General features: G+C 47.5%; 1 protein-coding gene across 1 annotated transcript in view; it reads right to left on the reverse strand.

Moving 5' to 3' along the window:
- Positions 1–25,517, reverse strand: part of atp13a1 (ATPase 13A1) — a 74,329-nt gene that overhangs the window by 16,909 nt on the left and 31,903 nt on the right. Inside the window, exons 13-19 of the mRNA XM_072491231.1 lie at positions 17,966–18,123; positions 14,675–14,850; positions 14,031–14,141; positions 12,481–12,606; positions 8,536–8,644; positions 8,150–8,349; positions 7,249–7,345 (exon numbers count right to left, since the gene is read on the reverse strand). Coding sequence (XP_072347332.1) covers positions 7,249–7,345; positions 8,150–8,349; positions 8,536–8,644; positions 12,481–12,606; positions 14,031–14,141; positions 14,675–14,850; positions 17,966–18,123 — 977 coding nt within the window. The remainder of the gene's footprint in view (positions 1–7,248; positions 7,346–8,149; positions 8,350–8,535; positions 8,645–12,480; positions 12,607–14,030; positions 14,142–14,674; positions 14,851–17,965; positions 18,124–25,517) is intronic.

Below are 25,517 nucleotides of genomic sequence, written 5' to 3' on the forward strand. Positions count from 1 at the left end.
TGATCGGGGAAGCAATAGTGAAGGGATATTCTATAGTTAGGGGAACAGCCGAGCATTTCTGTGGCTGCAGACTGAGTTCACGATGGCCTAATGTCTACCCGGTGCAGAGGATGTCAGCGAACGGCTGCAAAGTGCTGGAAGAGGGAAGAGTAAACAGCCAGAGATCATAGTCCACATCAACACAAACAACATAAGCAGAAAGATGGATTAGGTCCTGCAGCAAAGGTTGTATTTACTTTTTTATAAATTTAGAGTACCCAAATCATTTTTTTCTAATTAAGGGGCAATGTAGCGTGGCCAATCAACCGAACCTGCACATCTTTTTGGGTTGTGGGGGTGAGACCCACGCAGGCACGGGGAGAATGTGCAAACTCCACACGGACAGTGACCCAGGGGCTGGAATTGAATCCGGGTCAACAAAGAACAAAGAAATGTACAGCACAGGAACAGGCCCTTCGGCCCTCCAAGCCCGTGCCGACCATGCTGCTCGACTAAACTACAATCTTCTACACTTCCTGGGTCCGTATCCTTCTATTCCCATCCTATTCATATATTTGTCAAGATGCCCCTTAAATGTCCCTATCGTCCCTGCTTCCACCACCTCCTCCGGTAGCGAGTTCCAGGCACCCACTACCCTCTGCGTAAAAAATTTGCCTCGTACATCTACTCTAAACCTTGCCCCTCTCACCTTAAACCTATGCCCCCTAGTAATTGACCCCTCTACCCTGGGGAAAAGCCTCTGACTATCCACTCTGTCTATGCCCCTCATAATTTTGTATACCTCTATCAGGTCTCCCCTCAACCTCCTTCGTTCCAGTGAGAACAAAGCGAGTTTATTCAATCGCTCCTCATAGCTAATGCCCTCCATAGCAGGCAACATTCTGGTAAATCTCTTCTGCACCCTCTCTAAAGCCTCCACATCCTTCTGGTAGTGTGGCGACCAGAATTGAACACTATACTCCAAGTGTGGCCTAACTAAGGTTCTATACAGCTGCAACATGACTTGCCAATTCTTATACTCAATGCCCCGGCCAATGAAGGCAAGCATGCCGTATGCCTTCTTGACTACCTTCTCCACCTGTGTTGCCCCTTTCAGTGACCTGTGGACCTGTACTCCTAGATCTCTTTGACTTTCAATACTCGAGGGTTCTACCATTCACTGTATATTCCCTACCTGCATTAGACCTTCCAAAATGCATTTGTCTGGATTAAACTCCATCTGCCATCTCTCCACCCAAGTCTCCAAACAATCTAAATCCTGCTGTATCCTCTGACAGTCCTCATCGCTATCCGCAATTCCACCAACCTTTGTGCTGTCTGCAAACTTACTAATCAGACCAGTTAAATTTTCCTCCAAATCATTTATATATACTACAAAGAGCAAAGGTCCCAGCACTGATCCCTGTGGAACACCACTGGTCACAGCCCTCCAATTAGAAAAGCATCCCTCCATTGCTACTCTCTGCCTTCTATGGCCTAGCCAGTTCTGTATCCACCTTGCCTGCTCACCCCTGATCCCGTGTGACTTCACCTTTTGTACTAGTCTACCATGAGGGACCTTGTCAAAGGCCTTACTGAAGTCCATATAGACAACATCTACTGCCCTACCTGCATCAATCATCTTAGTGACCTCCTCGAAAAACTCTATCAAGTTAGTGAGACACGACCTCCCCTTCACAAAACCGTGCTGCCTCTCACTAATACGTCCATTTGCTTCCAAATGGGAGTAGATCCTGTCTCGAAGAATTCTCTCCAGTAATTTCCCTACCACTGAAGTAAGGCTCACCGGCCTGTAGTTCCCGGGATTATCCTTGCTACCCTTCTTAAACAGAGGAACAACATTGGCTATTCTCCAGTCCTCCGGGACATCCCCTGAAGACAGCGAGGATCCAAAGATTTCTGTCAAGGCCTCAGCAATTTCCTCTCCAGCCTCCTTCAGTATTCTGGGGTAGATCCCATCAGGCCCTGGGGACTTATCTACCTTAATATTTTTTAAGACACCCAACACCTCGTCTTTTTGGATCACAATGTGACCCAGGCTATCTACACCCCCTTCTCCAGACTCAACATCTACCAATTCCTTCTCTTTGGTGAATACTGATGCAAAGTATTCATTTAGTACCTCGCCCATTTCCTCTGGCTCCACACATAGATTCCCTTGCCTATACTTCAGTGGGCCAACCCTTTCCCTGGCTACCCTCTTGCTTTTTATGTACGTGTAAAAAGCCTTGGGATTTTCCTTAACCCTATTTGCCAATGACAAGTCCTCAGCTCCGTGAAGAAGCGCCACTGTGCCACCCTGTTGCAGCAGATTTTAAGGAGTTATGAAGGAGACTAGCAAGCAGGACTCAAAGATAGTAACTTGCAGATTCCTGACGGTGCCACACGCGTGTATAGAAATAAGAGGATAAAGCAGATAACTGATGTGAGCGGAGAGATGGTGCAGGAGGGAGGGTTTTTGATTCCGGATATAACGTGATCAGTTTTGGGAGAGTATCATCGCATTTACAGCGAAGGAGGCCATTCGCCCAATTGGGTCTGCACCGGCCCTTGGAGAGAGCACGTTACTTAAGCCCAGGCTTCCATCCTATCCCCGTAACCCAATAACCCAACCAAACCTTCTGGACACCAAGGAGCAATTTAGCGAGACCAGGGACCTGTACAGGGAAAATAAGCTGCACTTAGAGCTGGCACCAATATCCGCGTTGTGCAGTTTGGCGTTGATATTAGGGGTGGTTTAAGCCAACCTGACAGGGAGATGGGAACAAAGGTGTACCATCAGAGACCATAATCACACGGTTAAAATCATTGAGCAGATAGCACTGGAGTAATAAATAACAAAGGTGGTTTCAGACTAAGAGGTAATACAGTAAAGTTTAAATTAGGTTTTAAGCACACGTATGCAAATACACAAAGCAATGGTAAATAAGGTTGGTGAGCTGCAGGTGCAAGTAGCCACATGGGAGTGTTGTTGTTGCAGGACTGGGTGCTAAACATTCCCGGAGACAAGGTGTTCAGGAAAGAATGGAGAAGGTGGTAGAACATAGAACATTACAGCGCAGTACAGGCCCTTCGGCCCTCGATTGTTGCGCCGACCTGTGAAACCATTCTAAAGCCCATCTACACTATTCCCTTATCGTCCATATGTTTATCCAATGACCATTTGAATGCCCTTAGTGTTGGCGAGTCCACTACTGTTGCAGGCAGGGCATTCCACGCCCTTACTACTCTTTGTAAAGAGTCTACCTCTGACTATATCTATATAGATCCTATATCTATCTCCCCTCAATTTAAAGCTATGTCCCCTCTTGCTCAACATCACCATCCGAGGAAAAAGGCTCTCACTGTCCACCCTATCCAATCCTCTGATCATCTTGTATGCCTCAATTAAGTCACCTCTTAACCTTCTTCTTTCTAAAGAAAATAACCTCAAGTCCCTCAGCCTTTCCTCATAAGATCTTCCCTCCAGACCAGGCAACATCCTGGTAAATCTCCTATGCACCCCTTCCAATGCTTCCACACCCTTCCTATAATGCGGCGACCAGAACTGCACGCAATACTCCAAATGCGGCCGCACCAGAGTTTTGTATAGCTGCAACATGACCTCACGGCTCCGAAACTCAATCCCTCTACCAATAAAAGCTAACACACCGTATGCCTTCTTAACAACACTCACAACCTGGGTGGCAACTTTCTGGAATCCATGTACATGGACACCACGATCTCTCTGCTCATCCACACTACCAAGAATCTTACCATTTGCCCAGTACTCTGTCTTCATGTTATTCCTTCCAAAATGAATTACCTCACATTTTCCTGCATTAAACTCCATTTGCCACCTCTCAGCCCAGCAGCTTATCTATGTCCCTCTGTAACGGGTTACATCCTTCCGCACTGTCCACAACTCCACCGACTTTAGTATCATCGGCAAATTTACTCACCCATCCTTCTACACCATCCTCCAGGTCATTTATAAAAATGACAAACAGCAGTGGCCCCAAAACAGATCCTTGTGGTACACCACTAGTAACTGGACTCCAGGCTGAACATTTCCCATCAACCACCATCCTTTGCCTTCTTCCAGCTAGCCAATTTCTGATCCAAACTGCTAAATCACCCTGAATCCCTGTATTTTCTGCAATAGCCTACCGTGGGGAACCTTATCAAAGGCTTTACCGAAATCCATATACACCACATCAACTGCTTTACCCTCATCCACCTGTTTGGTCACCTTCTCAAAGAACTCAATAAGGTTTGTGAGGCACGACCTACCCTTCACAAAACCGTGTTGACTATCTCTAATTAAATTATTCCTTTCCAGATGATTATACATCCTATCTCTTATCAACCTTTCCAAGACTTTGCCCACAACAGAAGTAAGGCTCACTGGTCTATAGTTACCGGGGTTGTCTCTACTCCTTCTTGAACAAGGGGACAACATTTGCTATCCTCCAGTCTTCTGGCACTATTCCTGTAGACAAAGATGACATAAAGATCAAAGCCAAAGGTTCAGCAATCTCCTCCCTAGCTTCCCATAGAATCCTAGGATAAATCCCATCCGGCCCAGGGGACTTATCTATTTTCACACTTTCCAGAATTGCTAACACCTCCTCCTTAAGAACCTCAAGCCCTTCTAGTCCAGTAGCCTGTATCTCAGTATTCTCCTCGACAACATTGTCTTTTTCCTGTGTGAATACTGACGAACAATATTCATTTAGCACCTCTCCTATCTCCTCGGACTCCATGCACAACTTCCCACTGCTGTCCTTGACTAGCCCCACTCTTACCCTAGTCATTCTTTTATTCCTGACATATCTAAAGAAAGCTTTAGGGTTATCCTTGATCCTACCTGCCAAAGACTTCTCATGTCCCCTCCTGGCTCTTCTTAACTCTCTCTTTAGGTCCTTCCTGGCTAACTTGTAACTCTCAAGTGCCTTAGCTGAACCTTCATGTCTCATCTTTACATAAGCCTCCTTCTTCCTGTTAACAAGTGATTCAATTACTTTAGTAAACCATGGTTCCCTCGCTCGACCACTTCCACCCTGCCTGACAGGGACAGACTTATCAAGGATACGCAGTAGCTGTTCCTTGAACCATCTCCACATTTCAATTGTGCCCATCCCCTGCAGTTTCCCTCCCCATCCTATGCATCCTAAGTCTTGCCTCATCGCATCATAATTGCCTTTCCCCCAGCTATAACTCTTGCCCTGCGGTATATATCTATCCTTTTCCATCGCTAAAGTAAACGTAATCGAATTGTGGTCACCATCACCAAAGTGTTCACCTACCTCCAAATCTAACACCTGTCCAGGTTCATTTCCCAGTACCAAATCCAATATGGTAGTACTGAGCAAGGAGAATATTAGTGATGGAGGGATAGGATATCCTGGGGGCATCAGGTCACAATCTATCTGGTTAAGACACAATAGACGCACCATTGCAAAGCTGGGTGTAGTCCATAGGTCACCAATTACTGGAAAGGCTTGGAAGAGCACATTTGCAGGGAACGGAGAGGTGCAAAAGTCGTTAAAAAAGGATGGGAGCTTCAATTGTCCAAATATAGGCTGGGATCGTAACAGTGGAAAAGAGGGGGGATGGGTTTATCAAATGTCTTCAGGAGAATTTTCCTGATCAATAGGATTCTGGTCCAGTCGAGAAAGGAGGCATTATTAGGTCTGGCTTTGGGCAACAAAGTGTGTAAAATGGATGAAGTCTCTATCGAGGTAACTTTAGGAATCAATGATCAAAGGGTCATAGGGGTTACTCTCACTGTGGGAAAGGACCAGGAGCAATCCAGGGTAAAATTATTAAATTGGAGGACTGCTAATTTCAGTGGGGTGAGAATGGGCCCGTCTTGGATACATAGACAGGCAGATCTGCAATAGAACAACGGACTGCCTTTAACGAGACAGTTCAGGTCGAGTCGAGGTACATCCCTACAAGGGGTAAATGTAGGACAAACAAAGCCAAAGCTCCCCAGATGGCAAGAGATGGAGAAATCGCTGAAGCAGAAAAAGACATCAGGTGAGAACCAGACTGAATATAGAAAGTACAGAGGGGGGGGGGGGGAAAAGTGAAAAAGGAAACCAGACAAGCAGAGAGTGAGCAAAGACTGGCAACTAAAATTACAGGGAATCCAGAAGTCTTCTATCAGCATATAATTAATAACTGAGTAGGGCTAAGAGACCTCCGCAGAGAGAAGAATTGGTATGGATACTAAAATGAGTAGCTTTCATCTGCCTGTACCAAGGAAGATGCTGAAAAAGTCATTGTGAAAGAGGCGGCAGTGAGAGGCAGACGGACGGTAAAAGAGGGGGCATTAAAAGGGTTGGCTGTACGCGAGGTTGATGAGTCACCCGGACTGGTGCAGGCGCATCTAAAGATCCTTGGGGAAGTAAGGGGTAGAAACGGCAGAGGTACTGCCCATAATCCAGCAATCCCCTTTAGATACAGGGCTGGTGCCAGCGGACTGGATAATTGCACGTTATATCCTTGTTCTTGGCAGATGGGCCGAGGGACAGAGAATACCAAATTAAGGCACCTGGTAAAAGAAACAATGGCGGCATGAAGAAATACTTTTTACAGTGAGTGGTTAGGATCTGGAATGCACAGTGAGATTGGGGGGGGGGGGGGGGGGGGGAGAGGAGCAGTTGGAATTGGATTTGTTTATTGTCACGTGTACCGAGGTACAGTGAAAAGTATTTTTCTGCGAGCAGCTCAACAGATCATTAAGTACATGAAAAGAAAAGGAAATAAAAGAAAATACATAATAGGTAGTCATCGAATTAAATTTTAAAAGATCAGAACGATTATGAGATAAATGGAGGGAGGATCTGTTAGGGAGAGCACGCAGAGAGTCGCTTCGCTCCGGGCGCCATCTTGCTGTACAGTTTGAGCTCTCAAACGGGGACGGGATGAGCACCTGAAGAGGGGGAATTTAAAAGGCTGGAAGCGAGACCAGCCGAGTTGCCTTTTGCAAAGAGCTGGATATGGACATGATGGGTCAAATACCCTCCTCCTGTGCTGTAACCATCCTTTGATTATAGCTTGGACTTGAAATCTAGTCCAAGTCCATATATTAGATATATGCCAAGAACAGGCGTAAAATTTCATCTTACAATTTTGTTGGTCTTTTAATCCCTGGTTTTGGGTTAAAGTGCAGGATTAAATACTGGAGCCAGAGGCAGTGGTGTTTGTATTCCTGCAGCCAGTTACTCAGAGTCACACATTCACTCCTTTAATGCTTACCAACATCAGCATGTTTTAAGGCCCCAACGTCATTGGTCCCATCACCACACATCAATGTGGTGTAACCGAGGCTCTTGAAACTGGTGATTACAAACTCCTGCAAACAGAGGATGGTGAGCATTCAGTCACAACGCACAGGATCCCACAACCTTCATTGTGCACGAGGCGGCCACTCGGCCCATCCAGTCTGCACTGGCTCCCTGACAAGAGCATCCGACCTAGTCCCATTCCCCCCCCTGCCTTAGCCCCCTAACCCTGCACATTCTCTCTTCTCAGATATCAATCCAATTCCCCTCTGAAGATCTCGATTGAACCAGCCTCCAACCCCCTCTTAAGAAGTTTATTCCAACCACACTCTGGGTGTTAGTGGGATACAGGAGAAATATTTCCACATAATGGGTTATTGAAATAGGGAATCCATCACCACAAGTTACAATTGAAGCCAAGTTGATTGCTGCATTTAGGGTGCAATTAAATGAACAGAAATAATCAAAGGGGCAGGGGTAGAAGACTAGAATAATTCATTGCGCTGCAAGACCCCATTGGTTAAATGGCTTCAATTCACTGCTGAAACCACCCCCCCAGTTTCCATTGCCCCACCATTGGTGACCCTGCCTTTGCCCCAAGTTCTAGAATTGCATCTCTCCACTACCACCAACCCCCCCGCCTCAAACTTCTCCACCCCTCTGTCTTCAACACGTCTTCTGCACTGTAACTTCTATGGTTCTAAGTGAAGGATCTGAAAATTGCAACAAAAAAAAAAAAAAAAAACGTTTGTTAAAACCAGCCATTCCACTGGTCACTTACTGCATTGCATGGTGTGATGTCAAATGCTGTCTTACATAAAACTGTTACGTTAAAGGCACTACACGAGTGCAACGTTATCGCAATAAAGTCTAACCTTCTGTTTGGGTGCGACCCGTGCAAACACGTGGACATGAGGCATCAGCTTCATCAGGAAGGACCGGTCTACCATGTTTAAATAATTGATCCCTTCCCCCGTCATGCACAGGTCGTACTGTTTGGTCATGTCACTCAGGGTAGATGGGATCGCGGGGCTGGTAACTGTGCCATCAATGGACTCCCACAGCCACTGAGCATCTGAAGCAACAAGCACATAACATTCTATTAGGCTTTATGAACATGGGACAGTCCTCCATACATCCCATTACAAAATGCTAGTCACTAGTTGCACATTAAGACTTAAGTACACACATTTCTATTAGTGAATGGGACTATTTTAATCAGCTGCTTTTAAGCCTCAATTTAAAGTACATCAGGCTTTACCTTTAGTGTGAGGTGCTTGGAGGACAAGAGTGTGTTCTTTCTGGATGAAGTGGAGTTCTCGGGCCACATGGCAGGCCGTAAGAGGGTTGTCACCAGTGATCATGACTACCTGTAGAGAGATTGAGAAACAGGATCAGCAGGGAAAGGGGATCACAGGCAGGAACATGGCAAGATGCAGGCGCAATGGAGAGAGGGTGAGTGAGGGGGAGAGGTGGCGGCAAAGGTTTGGGGGGGGTGGGGGGGGGGGGGAAGAAACGGGATGGGGAGAATAGAGGCGGGGAGGGAGGGGGAGTGGAGTGAAGAGGGAGAGGGGGAAGAGAAAAAACAAACTCTCAAAAACAATTCCTCAACGTAATTAAATGTTTGCAATGTAAAAGAGGGAAACTACTCTATAGCCTGGTTTCTCTGGCCGAAGATTAATATTGTCCCAATGTCACGGACGTTTGGAAGAGATTTCAAAATTTGCGGATGGCAAAACTTGGGCTGTGAGGTGGATGGTACTGGACCTCAGGAGGACATCGACAGGCAGCTGGAATGGGCAGGAAGGTGGCAGACACGGAGAAGGGCGAAGCAATACATTTTTGCAGCAAGAAGAAGGGCAATATCAAATAAAGGATAGAATGTGGAATGGGATCAAAGAGCAAGGGGACCATGGGCTATACATGCACAAATCATTAAAAAGGTAGCAGGCCAAGTTGAGAAACCCAGTTCATAAAAGTCAGATGGAATGCAGGGCTTTAGAATCAGGACAAAGTAAGTTACAATGAACCTTTATAAACCACCGGTTCAGCCTCAATACAGGATCGTTCAGTTCCGGACACCACATTGTCGGAGGGATACAGGGATGATAGACTTCAGTTAAGCGGATAGGTCGGTGAAGCCGGGCTGTTCTCTTGCTCACCAAATGCACGGAACACCAGCTTGTCATCGCTAACACACTGTTCCGCCAAAAAGACAAGTTCAAGACTTTCTGCAGACGTCCACAATCAAATCACCGGCACATGATCAACTTCCTCATCACCTAACCCCGAGACTCAAAAGATGTCCCCATCACCAAAGCGATGACCAATGCAGACGCCTGCTGGACAGACCACGGCTCATCCACTCCTCAAAGTCCATCAAACTCCAACTGAAGCAGAAGAAGTAACAGCTCAGAAAAAAGATCAGCATTGAGCGACGTCAAGAGCCAAACATGCTCGTGAACTTCCAACAATGTCTTCACCAAAACCTCCAGAGTCCATTCTAGTGGAGTGGAGAAAAACTGGAAAGAGTTTAACACAGTCATCAGCTACAAGACCAGGAAACACCAAGACTGGTGCAATGAGAACGACCATCCAAGATCTCATCAACAAGAGGAGGAAAGCTCTCCATGCCTGGCAAAACAACATAGCCAGCAAGGCAAAGAGGAAAACTCCTCAAACAGCAATGGTGGAGATAGAAAGAAGAACTAGGGAAAGAAAGAACCAATGGTGGACTGAGGAAGCCAAGGAGCTGCAACTTCTCGCCGACAAGCATGACAACAGGGAGTTCTTCAGTGCCACCAAGGCAATATATGGACCCAATGCCCTAGGCCTCAAACTGGGTGCGGAGTAAGGATGGAAGCCTCTTGAGACACGGTGAAAACATCAGCTTAGATGGTGAGAACACTTCAACAAACTCCTAAACTGTGATAGAATCATAAATGAGGACGTGTTTGAGAAAATCCCCCAACTCCCCACCGAAGATGATCTTGGGCTCCCACCAAGTGTGGACAAAGCTGCCATTCAACACGAGGAATGGGAAAGTCACAGGAACGGATGGGATTCCAGCGGAGATTTTCAAACTCGGATAAGAATAGAAGAGATCGCCCGTCATCTCCATCAGTTGCTCCTGAAAATCTGGGACAGAGAAGAAATCCCTGCTGACCTCAGGGGTGCAGTCTTGTCATCATCTTCATGAAAGGAGGCAAAGCTGACTGTGGGAACTACCGAGGAATGTGCCTACTCTCCATCACCAGGAAGATCATCGCCCAAATCCTCGCTAGCCGCCTTCTCCCAGTCTCTGAAGAAATCCTTCCAGGAAACCAGTTTCACAGTAACTTCATTTGAAGCCTACTTGTGACAATAAGTGATTTTCATTTCATTTCACGAACCAAAGCTCGGAACAGCGGACATGATTTTCACTGCTCGACAACGCCAAGAGAAATGCCAGGCGCAACATCAGCCACTCTACATGACCGTCATCAATCTGACCAAGGCTTTTGGCTTAAGTCAATCAGGAAGTGCTATGGAAGACCCTGTCAAAGGCTGGCTGTCCAGAGAAATTAATCAGCATCCTCATACTCGTCCATGGCAAGATATCGGCGACAATCCTCACCGACGGAAGACCGAAACCTTAAAGGTGAAGCGGGGATGAGTCATCACCCCCAACCTTTTCTCCATCGCCACCATCCTTTACCTGGTCCGCTTCCCAGTGGAGTGATCATAGTCTACAGGATGGATGGAAAACTTTTAAACCTCAACCGACTGAAATCCAAGAAGAAAACAACACTGACATCTATCGTGGAACTTCAGTGTGTGGATGACATCACCATCGCCACTCTCTCAGAAGAGAAACTCCAAGCCATGCTTGACACCTTCGCGGAAGCATACCGAAGAATCGGTCTCCGCCTCAACCTCAAGAAGACTCGAGCCCTTTACCAAACCGCCCCAGGGAAAGATCCAGTCTCTTCCGCCATCAAGATCAATAGAGAAACCCTACCAAACTTGAAACATTTCCCCTCTGGGGAGCCACCTCTCATCTAAGGCTGAAATTGATGCAGAGATCCAACATCATAACCAATCTACAAGTGCCTCCTTCGAATGCCTAAGTATGAGTCTTTGATGACCGCGACATTTGTGCGGACACCAAGATTCTCGTGCACAAGCCAGCCGTCCTCCCAACTCTTCTATATAGCTCAGAAAGCTCAACTATGTCAACACTGATTGCGACTGATTCTCCGCATCAACTGGGAGGACAGGAGTACCAACATCAGCGTCCTTGAGGGAGCCAAGAGCACTAGCATCGAAGCCATGATCATCCAAAACCAACTCTGCTGGGCCGGCCACGTGCTTAGGATGGCAGAGTCCCGACTGCCAAAGCAAATCTTCTTCACCCAGCGCAAGGAAGGCTCCCAAACAAGAGGACGACAAAACAAGTGCTTCAAAGACACCCTGAAGGCTTATCGCAAGAAATTCAACATAGACGTCAACGCCTGGGAGACCCTTGCCCAGGAGAGATTCACTTGGAGGGATTGAAGGGACACAATGAATAAAAACTGGGCCTGTTTACATGCTGTAAACCTCGGACTAATTCTCCGACTCTCAGAACCCATGCCAAGTGACACCAGGTTTCCTGGGTGGACGAGTGATCACCGAAGACATGAGGAAAAAACTACAAGTGGGAAGGATTTGGAATGAACGGCTCGAGTGTGTGGTGGAGGCAGATACAATTACAATTGCGGATTTGAAAAGGGAATTGGACAATGATCTGAATGGGGAAAAAAATTCAGGATTACAGGGAAACACAGGAGGGGGAGGGCAGTGGCATGGGACTAGCTAGTTACTCTGGCAGTGTCTGCATGGGCACATGGGCCGAATGTATGACTATAAACATTTGAAAGTTTCCAATGAAAAGAGTCAAAATCGGCAAAGCTCTGTTAGTCTTAGTCTGTCAGTAAATTGCTACAGTCACTTGGTAACAACTTCTAACATGGTGGATGTTTACATTTGGCACTTGATCCTCTGAGAGCCCATTTCACAAAGCCGCAACTCGCTGGAGGTGCACCAACACAAGAACTGAAGCGAGGCGACTGCCTGCTGACAGGCCTGACCAACTCTTCACAGTGGAGGCCGACCTGGCCAACAAGCGAACTGAGCAGAGGTCACTGCAGGAAAAGCCGTCTAATTGGAAAGTATCTCTATCTACCTGGTGTGATGCGTTCTGGATTTCTTTGATGACCGCTTTCGAATCAGTCTTGAGGGGACAAGAAACGACCATGAAGCCAGCAAATTTCAGGTTCGACTCCAAGTGCGCGCGGGTTAACGTCCGTACCTGACAGAGAGAGAGAGAGAGACAACTCTTATGGTTAACGAATAAAGAAATCTTACTGAGGCAGCACCAACACTTTAACTCCCAGATGAACAAGGCTTTTCCTGCAAAAGCCCCGAAACGCAGACTCCTGCCGACAATGAGGGAACACTGGAAAGCAAATTCACGTCTTGTTAAAAACAAATGCTTAGGTATGGCACTAATGTGACAGGTTAACGAAAGGTAGTAATTCTCCATGTTAGAGCTACCAGAGTAGACAGAATCCACAATATTAACACAAGGGGCAGCACAGTTGCACAGCAGTTAGCACTGCTGCCTCACAGCACCAGGGACCCGGGTTCAATTCTGGCCATGGGTGACTGTGTGAATTTCGCACTCTCTCCCCTTGTCTGTGTGGGTTTCCTCCGGGTGCTCCGGATTCCTCCCACAGTCCAAAGATGTGCAGGTTAGGTGGATTGGCCATGCTAAATTGCCCCTTAGTGTCCAAGATATGTAGGTTCGGGGTGTTATAGGGAGCAGGGGAAAGGGCCTAAGTGGGTTGCTCTATCAAGGGTCAGTGCAGACCTAATGGGCCCAATGGCCTCTTTCTGCACTCTAGGGAGTCTATGATTCCGAGATGCAATACAAGGTTCCCAATTCTGACAAACGGGCCAGTTTGGAGAATATGGAAAAATGTACATCTTTCATTGTTCAGAACTGATCATCTTCACCCAGCGACCAACGTGGCATGTCAAGTGTAGAGATGTGGGAGAGAAGAACGAGAAATAAATGTTACTACGCAAAATAAGAGCTCATGGTGCAAGGGGCAACATGGACTGAGGATTGGCTAGCTAACAGTAGGGATAGATGGGTCATTTTTGTGTTGGCAAGATGCAACTAGTGGAGTGCCACCGGAATCAGATCTGGGGCATCAATTATTTGCAATCTATGTCAACATCTTGGATGAAGGGACGAAATGATTGCAAAAATTGCTGATGATATACTGCTAGGGAGGAGAGCAAGTTGTGAAGACACAAGGAGATTGCAAAGGGATGCAACGGTACTAAGCGACTGAGTAAGAATTTGGCAGGTGGAGTAGAGGAGAACGTGAACTTGTCCACTTTGGCAGGAAGAATAGCAAATCAGCAAATTATTTAAATGGAGATTGACAAACTCTGCAGTGCAGAGGGATCTATCTGGGTGCCCTGGTAAACAATGATCGCCAATTTCAAAAGGAAATTGGATCAGCACTTGAGGAAAATAAACTGACAAGGGGATTAGGTTGAACTGGATCGCTCTAGAGACCTGGCATGAACTCAATGGGTTAAATGATCCCCTTCTGTTCTGGAATGACTACGATAATCTGTAGCTGGAGTACAATTCAGCGTGGTTACCTGCACACCTCGCTGGCGTGGGAGCCAAGGGAAGATATTCAAGCAAATCTTTACCTGCTGATGAGAGAGGTGTCCCATCTCCTTGTATCCCAGGGCTAGTACTCGGGCTCCCTCCCGTGACATCGCAGTGTGGACAGCATCATAGTGGCTGGGGCACTCAGAAAACTACAAATCAATCACATGTACAATACATTGCATGAAACCAAACTGATGATAGATTCAGCTACAAGACTCCAGAAGCATCGTAGCGTCAGATGGCTTTGTGTTAACTCCCTCGCATGGCCAAGATCTCAGAGACCGGCAACAAGTGGAGGACACCCCTAGCCCCCCCCACCCCCTGTTCCTCACAGGTCAGGTGAGCCACGCTGAGCTCCTCTTTGTGAACCAACTATGGAGCAGCACTGATCTTTCCCCATAGCCCTCCATTGCAAATCACTACAGAACCTCCCTCCATCATCTTCACAATCAGCACAGTGCAGGTCACAACAATTCACGGTTTACATTCTTTTTTTTCGCCCATTTGTTTAATTGCATGCACTCTCACTTAGTAAGCGGCAGCTGTGGTTTACAATTATCGGTTGAGGTGCTGCGAGCAACTAGGAGGGGAAAGTAGCGAAGACGTCACTGTGCGATGCAGTGAAATAAACATTCCTCCCTCCGTATCCAGTTTATGCTCCAAGCCTGAGCAGGCTCCTTACCATGCTGCGCAGTGTCTCAGGCGCTCCCTTCACGGTGCTGAAGTACTGGAGATCCGTGGAGCCCATCGTTTCATAAGAGCCAAGGACCGACATGCGCTTCAGTGCGCTGGCAAAGTGGAACCGCTGGTGGATTTTCAGACCTGGTGATTTGATACTTTTGGAGAAAACCTTCTCGTCTAAGGAGTAAAGGCGAACGAACAGTAAGGCCACAAGGACTTTCATTTGTAAAAAAACGTTCAGCTGAATTTGATCAACTTTTCTGCAAAATAACCAACTGGAAAACATTTAACATCTACGACTGGATTGTCGGAACAATGCCGCTCGTTTGGAAATGCTTTTGCGACACTCCACAGTGAAGCAGTAAGTGAGGTAGTCAACTATAAAACTGTTAAATGTTAATGTAAACCGGGAAAATGCTTTAGAAATCGTGAGGGACCTTAAAACATTTTCGGCATGTTCGCTCAGGCGTCCTTTAAGGGAATGGGAAAGAGGTACATCAGAAGCCCCTCGCCCACTCCTCCAACAGCTCACTGAACGTCAGCAGAGTTGCAATTCCAAGCTTTTAAAAAGGGAGATAAGTGTTACAACTGGGTAACAACCCAGAGGGTAACTAGCCCGTGTGGTCAGTCACGGGCAAGAAGCTCCAGGGAATCATTACACATGCACCCCACGCCCGCTTAGACAGAGACAGCCTCATTGGAACACCCAACCTGGTTTCTAGAAACTGGCTGACGAGCTCAGCAAGGGGAAGCTGGCGTACATGGTAACTCGGAGCTTTTAACTAAAGCACCACAGCAATTTGAGAATCTGTAGGCAGAAAGCATTTTGTCGATGGATATAGACTTACTGGAGACCAGTTCCCAATGGTATCCCGCAGTGTTAGGACCTTTACTGTTTACGGTTTCCGTTACTGATCTAGACGTAGGTGTTAGGGCAATAATTCAGGAGTTTTGCAGGTGATGAGGTATAGTCAGGACTACGGAGCACGCTCAACTAACACATTAGTAACTAGTGTGTGCTTGGGTACAAGGACAGTGTTTGGCAAATGACGTGGCCTTGGAAAAGTGCAGTGTTACGTGCGAGGGTTGGTCAAATGCTAAACGCACGTATGGTGAAAAGAATTCAAGCCAGTGGTGAAAGGAGGTGTTTTAGTCCATCATTCTCTAAAGGATCATGATCAATGCGGTGAAGCTATAACTAAAGCGAACAGGGTTCTAGGACAATTCACTAGAAAACAAAGCATACCATAGTTTGTCTTGTACAAGGCCTCGGGTTGGGCCTCAGTTAGAACACTTGTGTCCAGTTTTGGTCTCCTCAAATGGTGGGTGATACTGAGATTCTGGAAAGGGTGCAGAGGAGGGCCACAAGGTTAATTCCCAGTCTAAAGCACCTCAGTTACCCAGATAAGCTCAATGAGCTGGATCTCTCTAGAGAAAACAAAAGTGTTGACCCAACAGCGACTTGAATAAAGTTTACAGAAAAATGAAGGGACTGGCAGGTGCTTATGTTTCAAATGTTTCAGCTGAATAGGTATTGGGGGACCGAATTAGTTTTGAGGTTTGGTAATTCTTACAGTGGAGACGAGGTACAGGTCAATGTTCCTCTGATGATTGCTGAGTCCCTTAAAGGGAGAACTGGGCCTGTTTCCAAATGCATGGAGGTCACCTTGCATGAGGAGGCCGCATTAATATAAATCAAGGTCACTGTAATCTGGGCTAATTGTGATTGCCTGTGGAGGGGGGTTTTCACGCACGCCTACCCTGAACTGACCTCTGGTTTTACTACTCAGATTTTACATGCTTCCACAGAGGCTGGCGAGGGTATATAATCGGGGAGGCAACTCTAGGAAGTGCAGGGACAGAGGGACACGAGGGGTATGTATGTGCAAATCGTTGAAGGTGGCAAAGCAAGTTGAGAAAGCTGCCAATAAAGGTATATGGGATCCTAGCTTTATAAACAGACGGCACAGCTACGTTATTGTGAACCTTCATTTAAAAATACACTCGTCTGGCCTCCACCGGAGTAGTGTCCAATTCTGGGCACCGCACTGCAGGATGAATGTGAAAGCTTAGAGTGAATGTGTGTGTGTGTGGGGAAAAGATCGAGGGACCTCAGTTGCACGGATAGAGTGGCGAAACAGTGAGTGGTGCTCCTCAAGGAGGGAAGGTGGAGGAGATTTGATAAGAGTTTTTCCAGATCACGAGTCAGGATTGACTTGGGTTGAGAACCGGAAGGTGCCGATGAAAGGTGATTGGCAAAAAAAGAACCCACCGAGGCGGCACGAGGCAAAACGGTTTTTACGGGGCACGTGGTCAGGATCTGAAATCGGCCAGAATTCTCCGCCTGCTGGGATTCCCTTTTCCCGCCCGCGGGGATCCCGGCAGTGTGGGGGCGGCTTCATCGGGAAATCCCACTGACGGGCAGCGGAGAGAATCCCGCCGCCAGCGGACGGCGTGCCGCCGAGAAACCCGCGGCTGGAGGTCTGGGGAATCCCGCCCTCGCAGTGAGTGTTGAGGATCCAAATCCGGCTTCCGAAAAGGAACTGGATAAGCACCTGAAGAGAAATAAAGTCGCAGGGCTACGGGAAAACAGCAGGGGAGTGGGACTAGCTGATCTCCTCTTGGACACAGCCAGCCCTGGCCATCATGGGCTGAATGGCCACCTTTCCTGCTGCAACCATTCTATGGTGCTGATGTGATGCACGAGAGGTGGCCGGACCCATCAATAATTCGTTGGTAGTGTTGGGTCAAGAACAAATTAGTATAATCACCAAGGCAAGAGTTAATGGTATGCCTGCAAAAACTATTTGGACTTCAAGTTAAGGCACAACTTAGCGAGGGACCACCCAACTAAATCTGGACGTAAATATGAGGGGGAGGGCATGGTGTTCATGAATAATTTAGAAGTAGGACACAGTGCAAAAGTCTCAATTTCAACGCAAGTAGGTAAAGAGAGACAAAAGGAGGAAGTTCAGAGCGGAGGTGGTGTGACAGGAGAGAGAAAAACATGGGGGGGGGGGGGGGGGGGGGACAGAACTGAGTGCACACAAACACAGCTTTAGAGGGAACTTTAGAGGAAATCTAGAAAGCAAGTCCTACGCACACAGTAATGTCAGCAGCTAATAACTTCAATTATACATACCAAAGCACAATTAGTGAAATCGTTTATGATTTGTTTCGGAAAAATATATATTTCTGGAACCTTTGGTTTGAATTCACAGCTCAGTAAAATGGAGAATGCTCCCCTATTCACAGCACCGTATTAACAGAAATACCAAAACAGACTTTTCACCTTTCGTGAGGGCCCAGTCAACTGCAGTTAGCATTGCCTTCTCAAGAGGATCGCCAACCAATGTCCCATCGTCCATCTGCACCAGCGAATGACACGTTGCCACCACCCGGTGTGTCTGCAGGGGAATCTCCGACACCGGGACCAGCTCGTTCCCCTCCCTGCAATGTCAGGAGGTGGTTATGATTTCAGGAAAGGTTGAGCTTCATTCTAAATGTAGCAACTTCACAAATAGCTTGGCTGCGGGATTTCCAGCCCGGCATTTTAACAACTCACTCGTCCCAATTTGGAAAAAAAGAAATCCCGCAGCCAAATGACCGACTGGAATTATGTTTATTTAGACAAAGAGCTAAATCGCTAGTCAGCAGAGGCCTTGCAGGAGTATCCAAACTGGAACAAGAGTCTCACAACTCATCCGCGCGTGCGTGCGCACACGTGTATTTCTTCCTTGCCACTTTTTTCTGATTTTTGAGAATGGGGAGCTTTGTATTTTACATTGCCGCCTTGCCAAACATTTCTTAAATTTGGACAGAGTTCTGTCAGATTCTACAGCACAGTTTCTGATCGATAGAGCACAGCGGACAGTGCAGAGAATGAGGAGCTTTAATGTTTGCATCATTTGGCTATGAGAAAGTTAAGAAGTGTTCCTTCTCAGGACACGACCATCTCTGCCGGCCTGGTATTTAATGACTTATCTTCAGTCACGCTGCGAGGTCGGACGGTTTACCACCTTCTTGAAGAATAGGCTAGTAGTTTAATACAACGGAGTGTCTTATTATGTCTCAAAAGGGCAATAGTCAACCACATTGACGTAGGACCGGATCACAAAGGCAGACAGGGCAAGGGCACAGGTTTTGTTCCATATCGGATGTTCATGAATCTGCCCGGTTTTCAAAAGTGACAATTAGATAGTTTCATGGGTCACCAGCATTTTACATCCAGATCTTTGAATTAAACTCTCAAGTTACTCAAACAATGGGATTGGAACACATGCTTCCTTGGATCACAAGTCCAGATCTTTAGATTACTGGCCCAGTAATTGTGCTGATACAAGAATTCAAAAATCGACAGGCGGCAACAAAACAAAAACAGTGGACCCACACCTGGAGCATACTGTAGAGACAGTGAAACACGCAGCATTGCAGCACAGAGTTCATTCTCTCCGTAACCACAGTTCCCAAACTCTGCCAGAGGCTAAAGAGAGCATTACCAATTTTTTAAAAATTCACCGAAAGTGGACATCACTGGCAAGGCGTTTATTGTTCATTCCTTGAACGGAGCGGCTTGCTCGGCCATTTCAGACGGGCAGTTAAGGGTCAACCACATTGCTGTGGGTCTTGTGTCACGCGTAGGCCAGACCGGGTAAGGAAGGCAGATTCCCTTCCCTAAAAGGACATCAGTGAACCAGCTGGGTTTTTACGCTAAGGGTCTCATTTAGACTTTTAATTCTAGATTTGTATTGGATTTAATTTTCGCCAGGTGGGATTGGAAGCCGGGTCCTCTCATATTACCCTGGGTCTCTGGGTTACTAGCCCAGTGACATTACCACTATGCCACCACGGCCCCATACCTCAGGCTATTACCACACACATCCATTAATTGCAAATCAAAGAGCACTGGTCGAGCCACACGGTGATTTTAGGACAGTTGTCTAAAAGCTTGATCGGTGTAGATTTTCAAGAAGGATTTTAAAAGGAGAGGGGAATTCCAGAGCTAAGGCAGCCAATACTGTTCCAATTAAAATCGCTCGAGATACCCGAAATGAAATGAAAAATGAAAATCGTTTATTGTCACAAGTAGGCTTCAAATGAAGTTACTGTGAAAAGCCCCTAGTCGCCACATTCCGGCACCTGTTCGGGGAGGCAGATACGGGAATTGAACCGTGCTGCTGGCCTGCCTTGGTCTGCTTTCAAAGCCAGCGATTTAGCCCTGTGCTAAACAGCCCCAGAATGAGGCGTCCGTAGAGATTCGCGGGCTGTGGGGCTGAAGGGAGGTTAGAGGGGTTGGGACGGGCAAGGCCACAGAGAGATTTGGAAACGAGCTTTGAGAATTCTAAAATCCGGGATACCGGGAGCCAAAGTAAGTCAGCAAAGGGGTGCTGGTTGAGGGTTTCAGCAACAAGGTGAATCGAGGGAGAGGCAGACAATTTTGTGGAGGTGGAAACAGGAAGTCTTAGTCATGGTCCGGGTATGAAGCCTGAAGCTCATCTCACGGGCCAAATATAATACCAAGGTCACAACCAGCCTGGTTCCGCCCGATAGTTGCCAGGGAGAGAGAATGGAGTCAGTAGCTAGGAAACAGAGCTTCGCACCACGGTAAACAACAATGACTTCAGTCTTCCCAGTGTTTAATTGGGAGAACATTTCTGCTCACCCAGTATGGGATGTCAGACAAGCAGTCCAATCAGTTTAAGACGGTGGAGGGATTGAGCAGGGCAGGCAAAGTAGAATTGGGTGTAGTCAGTGTACACATGAAAACTGATGTGGGGTTTAACCCAGCCGGTTAGCGACACACTCCCCCAACAAACAGCAACGTGACGATGACCAGATCGCCTGTTTATGTGAGGTCGATTGAGGGATAAGTAGGGATGTCCTCAAAGCATCTGTGAAGAGGCCAAACATTCCCACTGACCCATGGGGAGACCCCTGGCCCGTGGCTGTACGGCCTGAGCCAAGGCTGACACAATAGTTAATACACTGGCTACAATTAGATAATAAGAATGGAACAAGGTTAATGCAGCCCCACCCAGATGGAGGGTTATGGGAGGAGGCTGGACTGGCCAACCATGCCAATTAGCTACAGACTGGCCAGGAAGAAGGAAACAATGTAGTGAGCACCCAGGTCTTTGAAAAGTGAATGCAAATTTAAGAAGAAAAACAAAAAATTACCAGAAGCTCCATTTACAGGTTAAAGATAACGGTTTGAAAAGCTTTTACTAAACCTCATTTCTGTGCAGCCTGCAATTTCGACAAAGCTCTCCAGAGGTCACTATAGACCACAGCAAACAACGCAAACTGAGAATAGACTATTATTGTCAATGGTTATTCCGGACAAGATGGGAATCCCTATGGGATCAGTTTTAAAGTCATTGCTATGGGGGGGGGGGGGGGGGGGGGGGGGAGAGGAGAGCTGGCAATGCAGCCAGTCTTGGGGCTACCCGATTGCCAGCATTTTCCAGTCCATCTGCGCAGGCCAGAGGAAAGTTGCATATAAATTGGGCCGAGTAAACCACTCGGGGCCCTGAGCCTGCTCCGCCACCCTCCAAGACTACAGCCAATCGAATTTTAACCTCAACCTCTCACTCTTGTCTACCCATGATAACATTGCACCCCCTTGCTTGTCAAGAATTGATCGATATCTGCCCTAAAGATATTCTGCCCAACAGCACCCTGAAGAGAACTCCACAGACTCTCCTCTGAGAAATCAGCCCCCTCGATTAAACCCTCGTATCAAATCCCATTTCTGTTCAATAACTTCAAATGTTTAAAGTCTTTCCTATTTACAGCAATGTGATAATCAATATTTCAGCAGGATTAGAACAAACCTCCTTCCCACTAAGGCATGCTTTTGATTGAATGATGCAAGAGAGCTTTAATCTGTATCTTACCCCGTGCTGTACCTGTCCTGGGAATGTTTGACGGAGACAGTGTAGAGGGAGCTTTACTCTGTATCTAACCCCGTGCTGTACCTGTCCTGGGAGTGTTTGATGGGGACAGTGTTGAGGGAGCTTTACTCTGTATCTAACCCCGTGCCGTACCTGTCCTGGGAGTGCTTGGTGGGCATGGTGTAGAGGGAGCTTTACTCTGTACCTAATCCCGTGCTGTACCTGTCCTGGGAGTGTTTGATAGGGACAGTGTAGAGGGAGCTTTACTCTGTATCTAACCCCGTGCTGTACCTGTCCTGGGAGTGCTTGGTGGGCATGGTGTAGAGGGAGCTTTACTCTGTATCTAACCCCGTGCTGTACCTGTCCTGGGAGTGCTTGGTTGGCATGGTGTAGAGGGAGCTTTACTCTGTATCTAACCCTGTGCTGTACCTGTCCTGGGAGTGCTTGGTGGGCATGGTGTAGAGGGAGCTTTACTTTATTTACTCTATACCTTGGGGGGTACCAGAGAATAGCAATCGGGCAGCTCTCCATTCCCTAGCACCAACATCCCTCACCTAGTGCACAAAATTCACATTAAAAAAAGATCTCGTCATCCTGACACTGGCTTTTTGAGTTTACGATCTCTGGCAATAGTCCAAACTATTGCGAATAGCAGACAGTGTTCAATGACATTGGCCGTAGTCTAAGCACATAGTGTGAGCTGGCAAAGGCCAATGCAAGGACATCAATGGCCACGTCACACTGGACACCCAGAATCTTTAAAGAGAATACGGCTGCGAGAAATCACAGCTGTAATTAAAATGGTCCACACTGCGGCTGGTCAAACCCTGTACAATGACCATGGCACAGACCTACCCCAGAATCAGGTGGGTGAGCATGTAGATCGAGATCTAGGACAGACTTCGCTCATCTCATCTCTTTATGAAGCTGACCTAATGCAGAGAGGGCTGTCTGCACCCGCGTCTTTTCAACAATGGGCCCAGTCTTGTATTCACCTGCTCCTCCAGGTCACCTGGTTTCGACATTTTTCCACCCGAAAGTTTTGGGGGTGAGAGAATAAAAATCCTAATTCTAAAGACCCTGGAGGTGAATTCTGCATTTAATCGGGACTAAATTCTATTGTCCGCTTTGAAACAATAGTTTGTCTGATTGCCAGAGTCGCGGGACTATGACTGGCAGATACAACAGCCGGCTCGGCTACCAACATAATGGCTCTTTCCACATCGATTTGGGAGGCAGCACGACTCGCTCATCAGTGTCTCACTTTAGTCAAGATTGGATATTTTGCTGGTGATTGGGAGCGCCCACGGTCATTGGAGGTGGAGTGACGATTTTTGTTGTTGTTGATGGAACTAACTTTGGCCAAATCGGCGATCCGATTTCAATTATAACACCACAACAAACTGCATTCCAGCTAGAACAGGTCATGGGCCTCAAAAAAATGTCTTTGATTTTACTTTAGTTTGAATTCTTTCACAGGATGTGGCCACCGTCAGCCTGTGGACGAGGGCAGCATTTATGCCTCGGATGGAATGGTTTGGTCGGCCATTTCAGAGGGGCCGCATCGCTCTGGGGTCTTGGAGTCACATGTAGGTCAGACCGGGTCAGGAAGGCAGATTTCCTTCCCTGAGGGGACATTAGTGAACCAGACGGGGTTTTTAAAGTTTCACGGTCACCGTACCGGTTTTATATTCCAGGGTTTTTAGGAATTGAATTTAAATGCCACCAGCTACCGTGGTGCCCCAGCGCCTTAGCCCGGGGCCTCTGCATTACCAGTCCAGTGACATTACCCACTGTGCCATCCTCGTCCCCCCCACTACTACTGTTTCCCAACCGGGCTCAGCAGCACAGCAATTCTGTTACTGGACAAGTAATTCAGAGGTCTGGAGTACTTGTGGCAGGTGTCGAATTTAAACTGGGGCAGCACGGTAGCATTGTGGATAGCACAATTGCTTCACAGCTCCAGGATCCCAGGTTCGACTCCGGCTTGGGCCACTGTCTGTGCGGAGTCTGCACATCCTCCCCGTGTGTGCGTGGGTTTCCTCCGGGTGCTCTGGTTTCCTCCCACAGTCCAAAGATGTGCAGGTTAGGTGGATTGGCCATGATAAATTGCCCTTAGTGTCCAAAATTGCCCTTTGTGTTGGGTGGGGTTACTGGGTTATGGGGATAGGGTGGAGGTGTTGACCGTGGGTAGGGTGCTCTTTCCAAGAGCTGGTGCAGACTCGATGGGCTGAATGGCCTCCTTCTGCACTGTAAATTCTATGATAATCTATGAATCAAGTAAATAATCTTGAATAAAAGCTAGCATCAGGAATGGTCAGCCTCTAACTACTGGATTGGTGTCTTTCCGACTCCAGAACCAGCGAAGCTGTGCATGTACAGGGAAGCACAAATGCGGCGGATTTCCGCTCCGAATCTCTCTCGACTCAGCAAACCAGTTGTCAAGGTGGCGTCACCGGCAACATCGCAAAGGCAATTAATTAACGCTGGCCACGCCCACAACGAATGAATTAAGTTTTTTAAAAAATTATCAACCCACCCCCCCTCGAGTGAGAGATGGGCTTTGACTCCATAATGAAACGGAACACAAGCTTTTGCATCTAATTACACAGCTCCACCGCCCACACAGGAGTTTCAACTTTTATTTTTATTCTTTAATGGCACGCAAGCATCACTGACGAGACTAACATTAATCCCATTACAGGAGGGATGTGACAGCGCTGGAAAGGGTGCAGGTGGGATTTACCAGGATGTTGCCTGGGCTGGAGAACGTTAGTTATGAAGAAAGATGGATAGACTGGGGTCGTTTTCCTTGGAGCAGAGGAGACGGGTGAGGGGGGACATGATTGAGATGTATCAAATTATGAGGGGTCCAGATAGAGTAGACAGGAAGAAACTTTTCCCCTTGATGGCAGGATCAATGACCAGGGGGCATAGATTTAAGGGGCAGGAGGTTTAGAGGGGATGTGAGGAAAAACATTTCTACCAGAGGGCGGTGGGAACCTGGAACTCGCTGCCTGAAAGGGTGGTGGAGGCAGAGACCCTCATAACATTTAAGAAGCATTTAGATGTGTACTTGCGATGCCAGGACAGACAAAGCTATGGTGGAAAATGGGATTTTCCAAGTGCTGGAAAATGGGATTAGAATAGTTAGGTGATTGTATTTGACCAGCGCAAACACGATGGGCCGAAGGGCCTTTTCTGTGCTGTAGAGTTCTACGACTATTTGTTGCCCATCCCCGGTGGAGGTGAGCCGCATTCTTGGACCGTTTCCGTCCACGAGGTACCTCTGGTGCTGTTAGCAAGGGGACGGTGTCAATATAAAGATGGCCGACTGTTGAGATGAGGCATTGTGATTAGGTGACACTGTACGCAGGGCAGGGTGTGGCTCTCCCACCCGACGGTGCACGCACAGCAAGCTCCCAATCTCAGCGAGGCATCATGGGCAGCAGCTTTTCTTGAAGGGGGGGGGGGGGGGGGGGGGGGGGGGGGGGGAATTGGAAGGCAGCGAAGCTGTGCATGTACAGGGAAGCAGCAATGCCCAGTAATATGGGGGGGGGGGGCAGGTTTGGAAATAGGCATTCTCGGCAGGCTGCACAACAAATGACTTGCAGCATAAAAGCAACAGCAACTTTCATTTATATAGCACCACTGATGGTGAGCCACCGCAAGGGATTTCAGAGGAGCACCGACAGGACGTGACATTGAGTCAAAGGTGGCCAAAAGCTACGTCAGAGGTAGGTTTTAAGCAGCATTTAAAAGGAGAGAGAGCGAGAGAGAGAGAGAGAGAGAGAGACAGCGGGCAGTCACGGGGAGGGAATCTCCAGATCTTCAAGCTGCTTGCACTTCCTCAAGCGGTATGAGAATGGAAACCACCAGTGGGAAGGAAGTTTAAGGAAAAGGTGTGTGCAGGAATGGGGGGGGGGGGGAAAAGAAAAGGGGAAGTAGCGA

This window comes from Scyliorhinus torazame, chromosome 27, assembly GCF_047496885.1.
Source record: "Scyliorhinus torazame isolate Kashiwa2021f chromosome 27, sScyTor2.1, whole genome shotgun sequence".
Taxonomy (NCBI): Eukaryota; Metazoa; Chordata; class Chondrichthyes; order Carcharhiniformes; family Scyliorhinidae; genus Scyliorhinus; species Scyliorhinus torazame.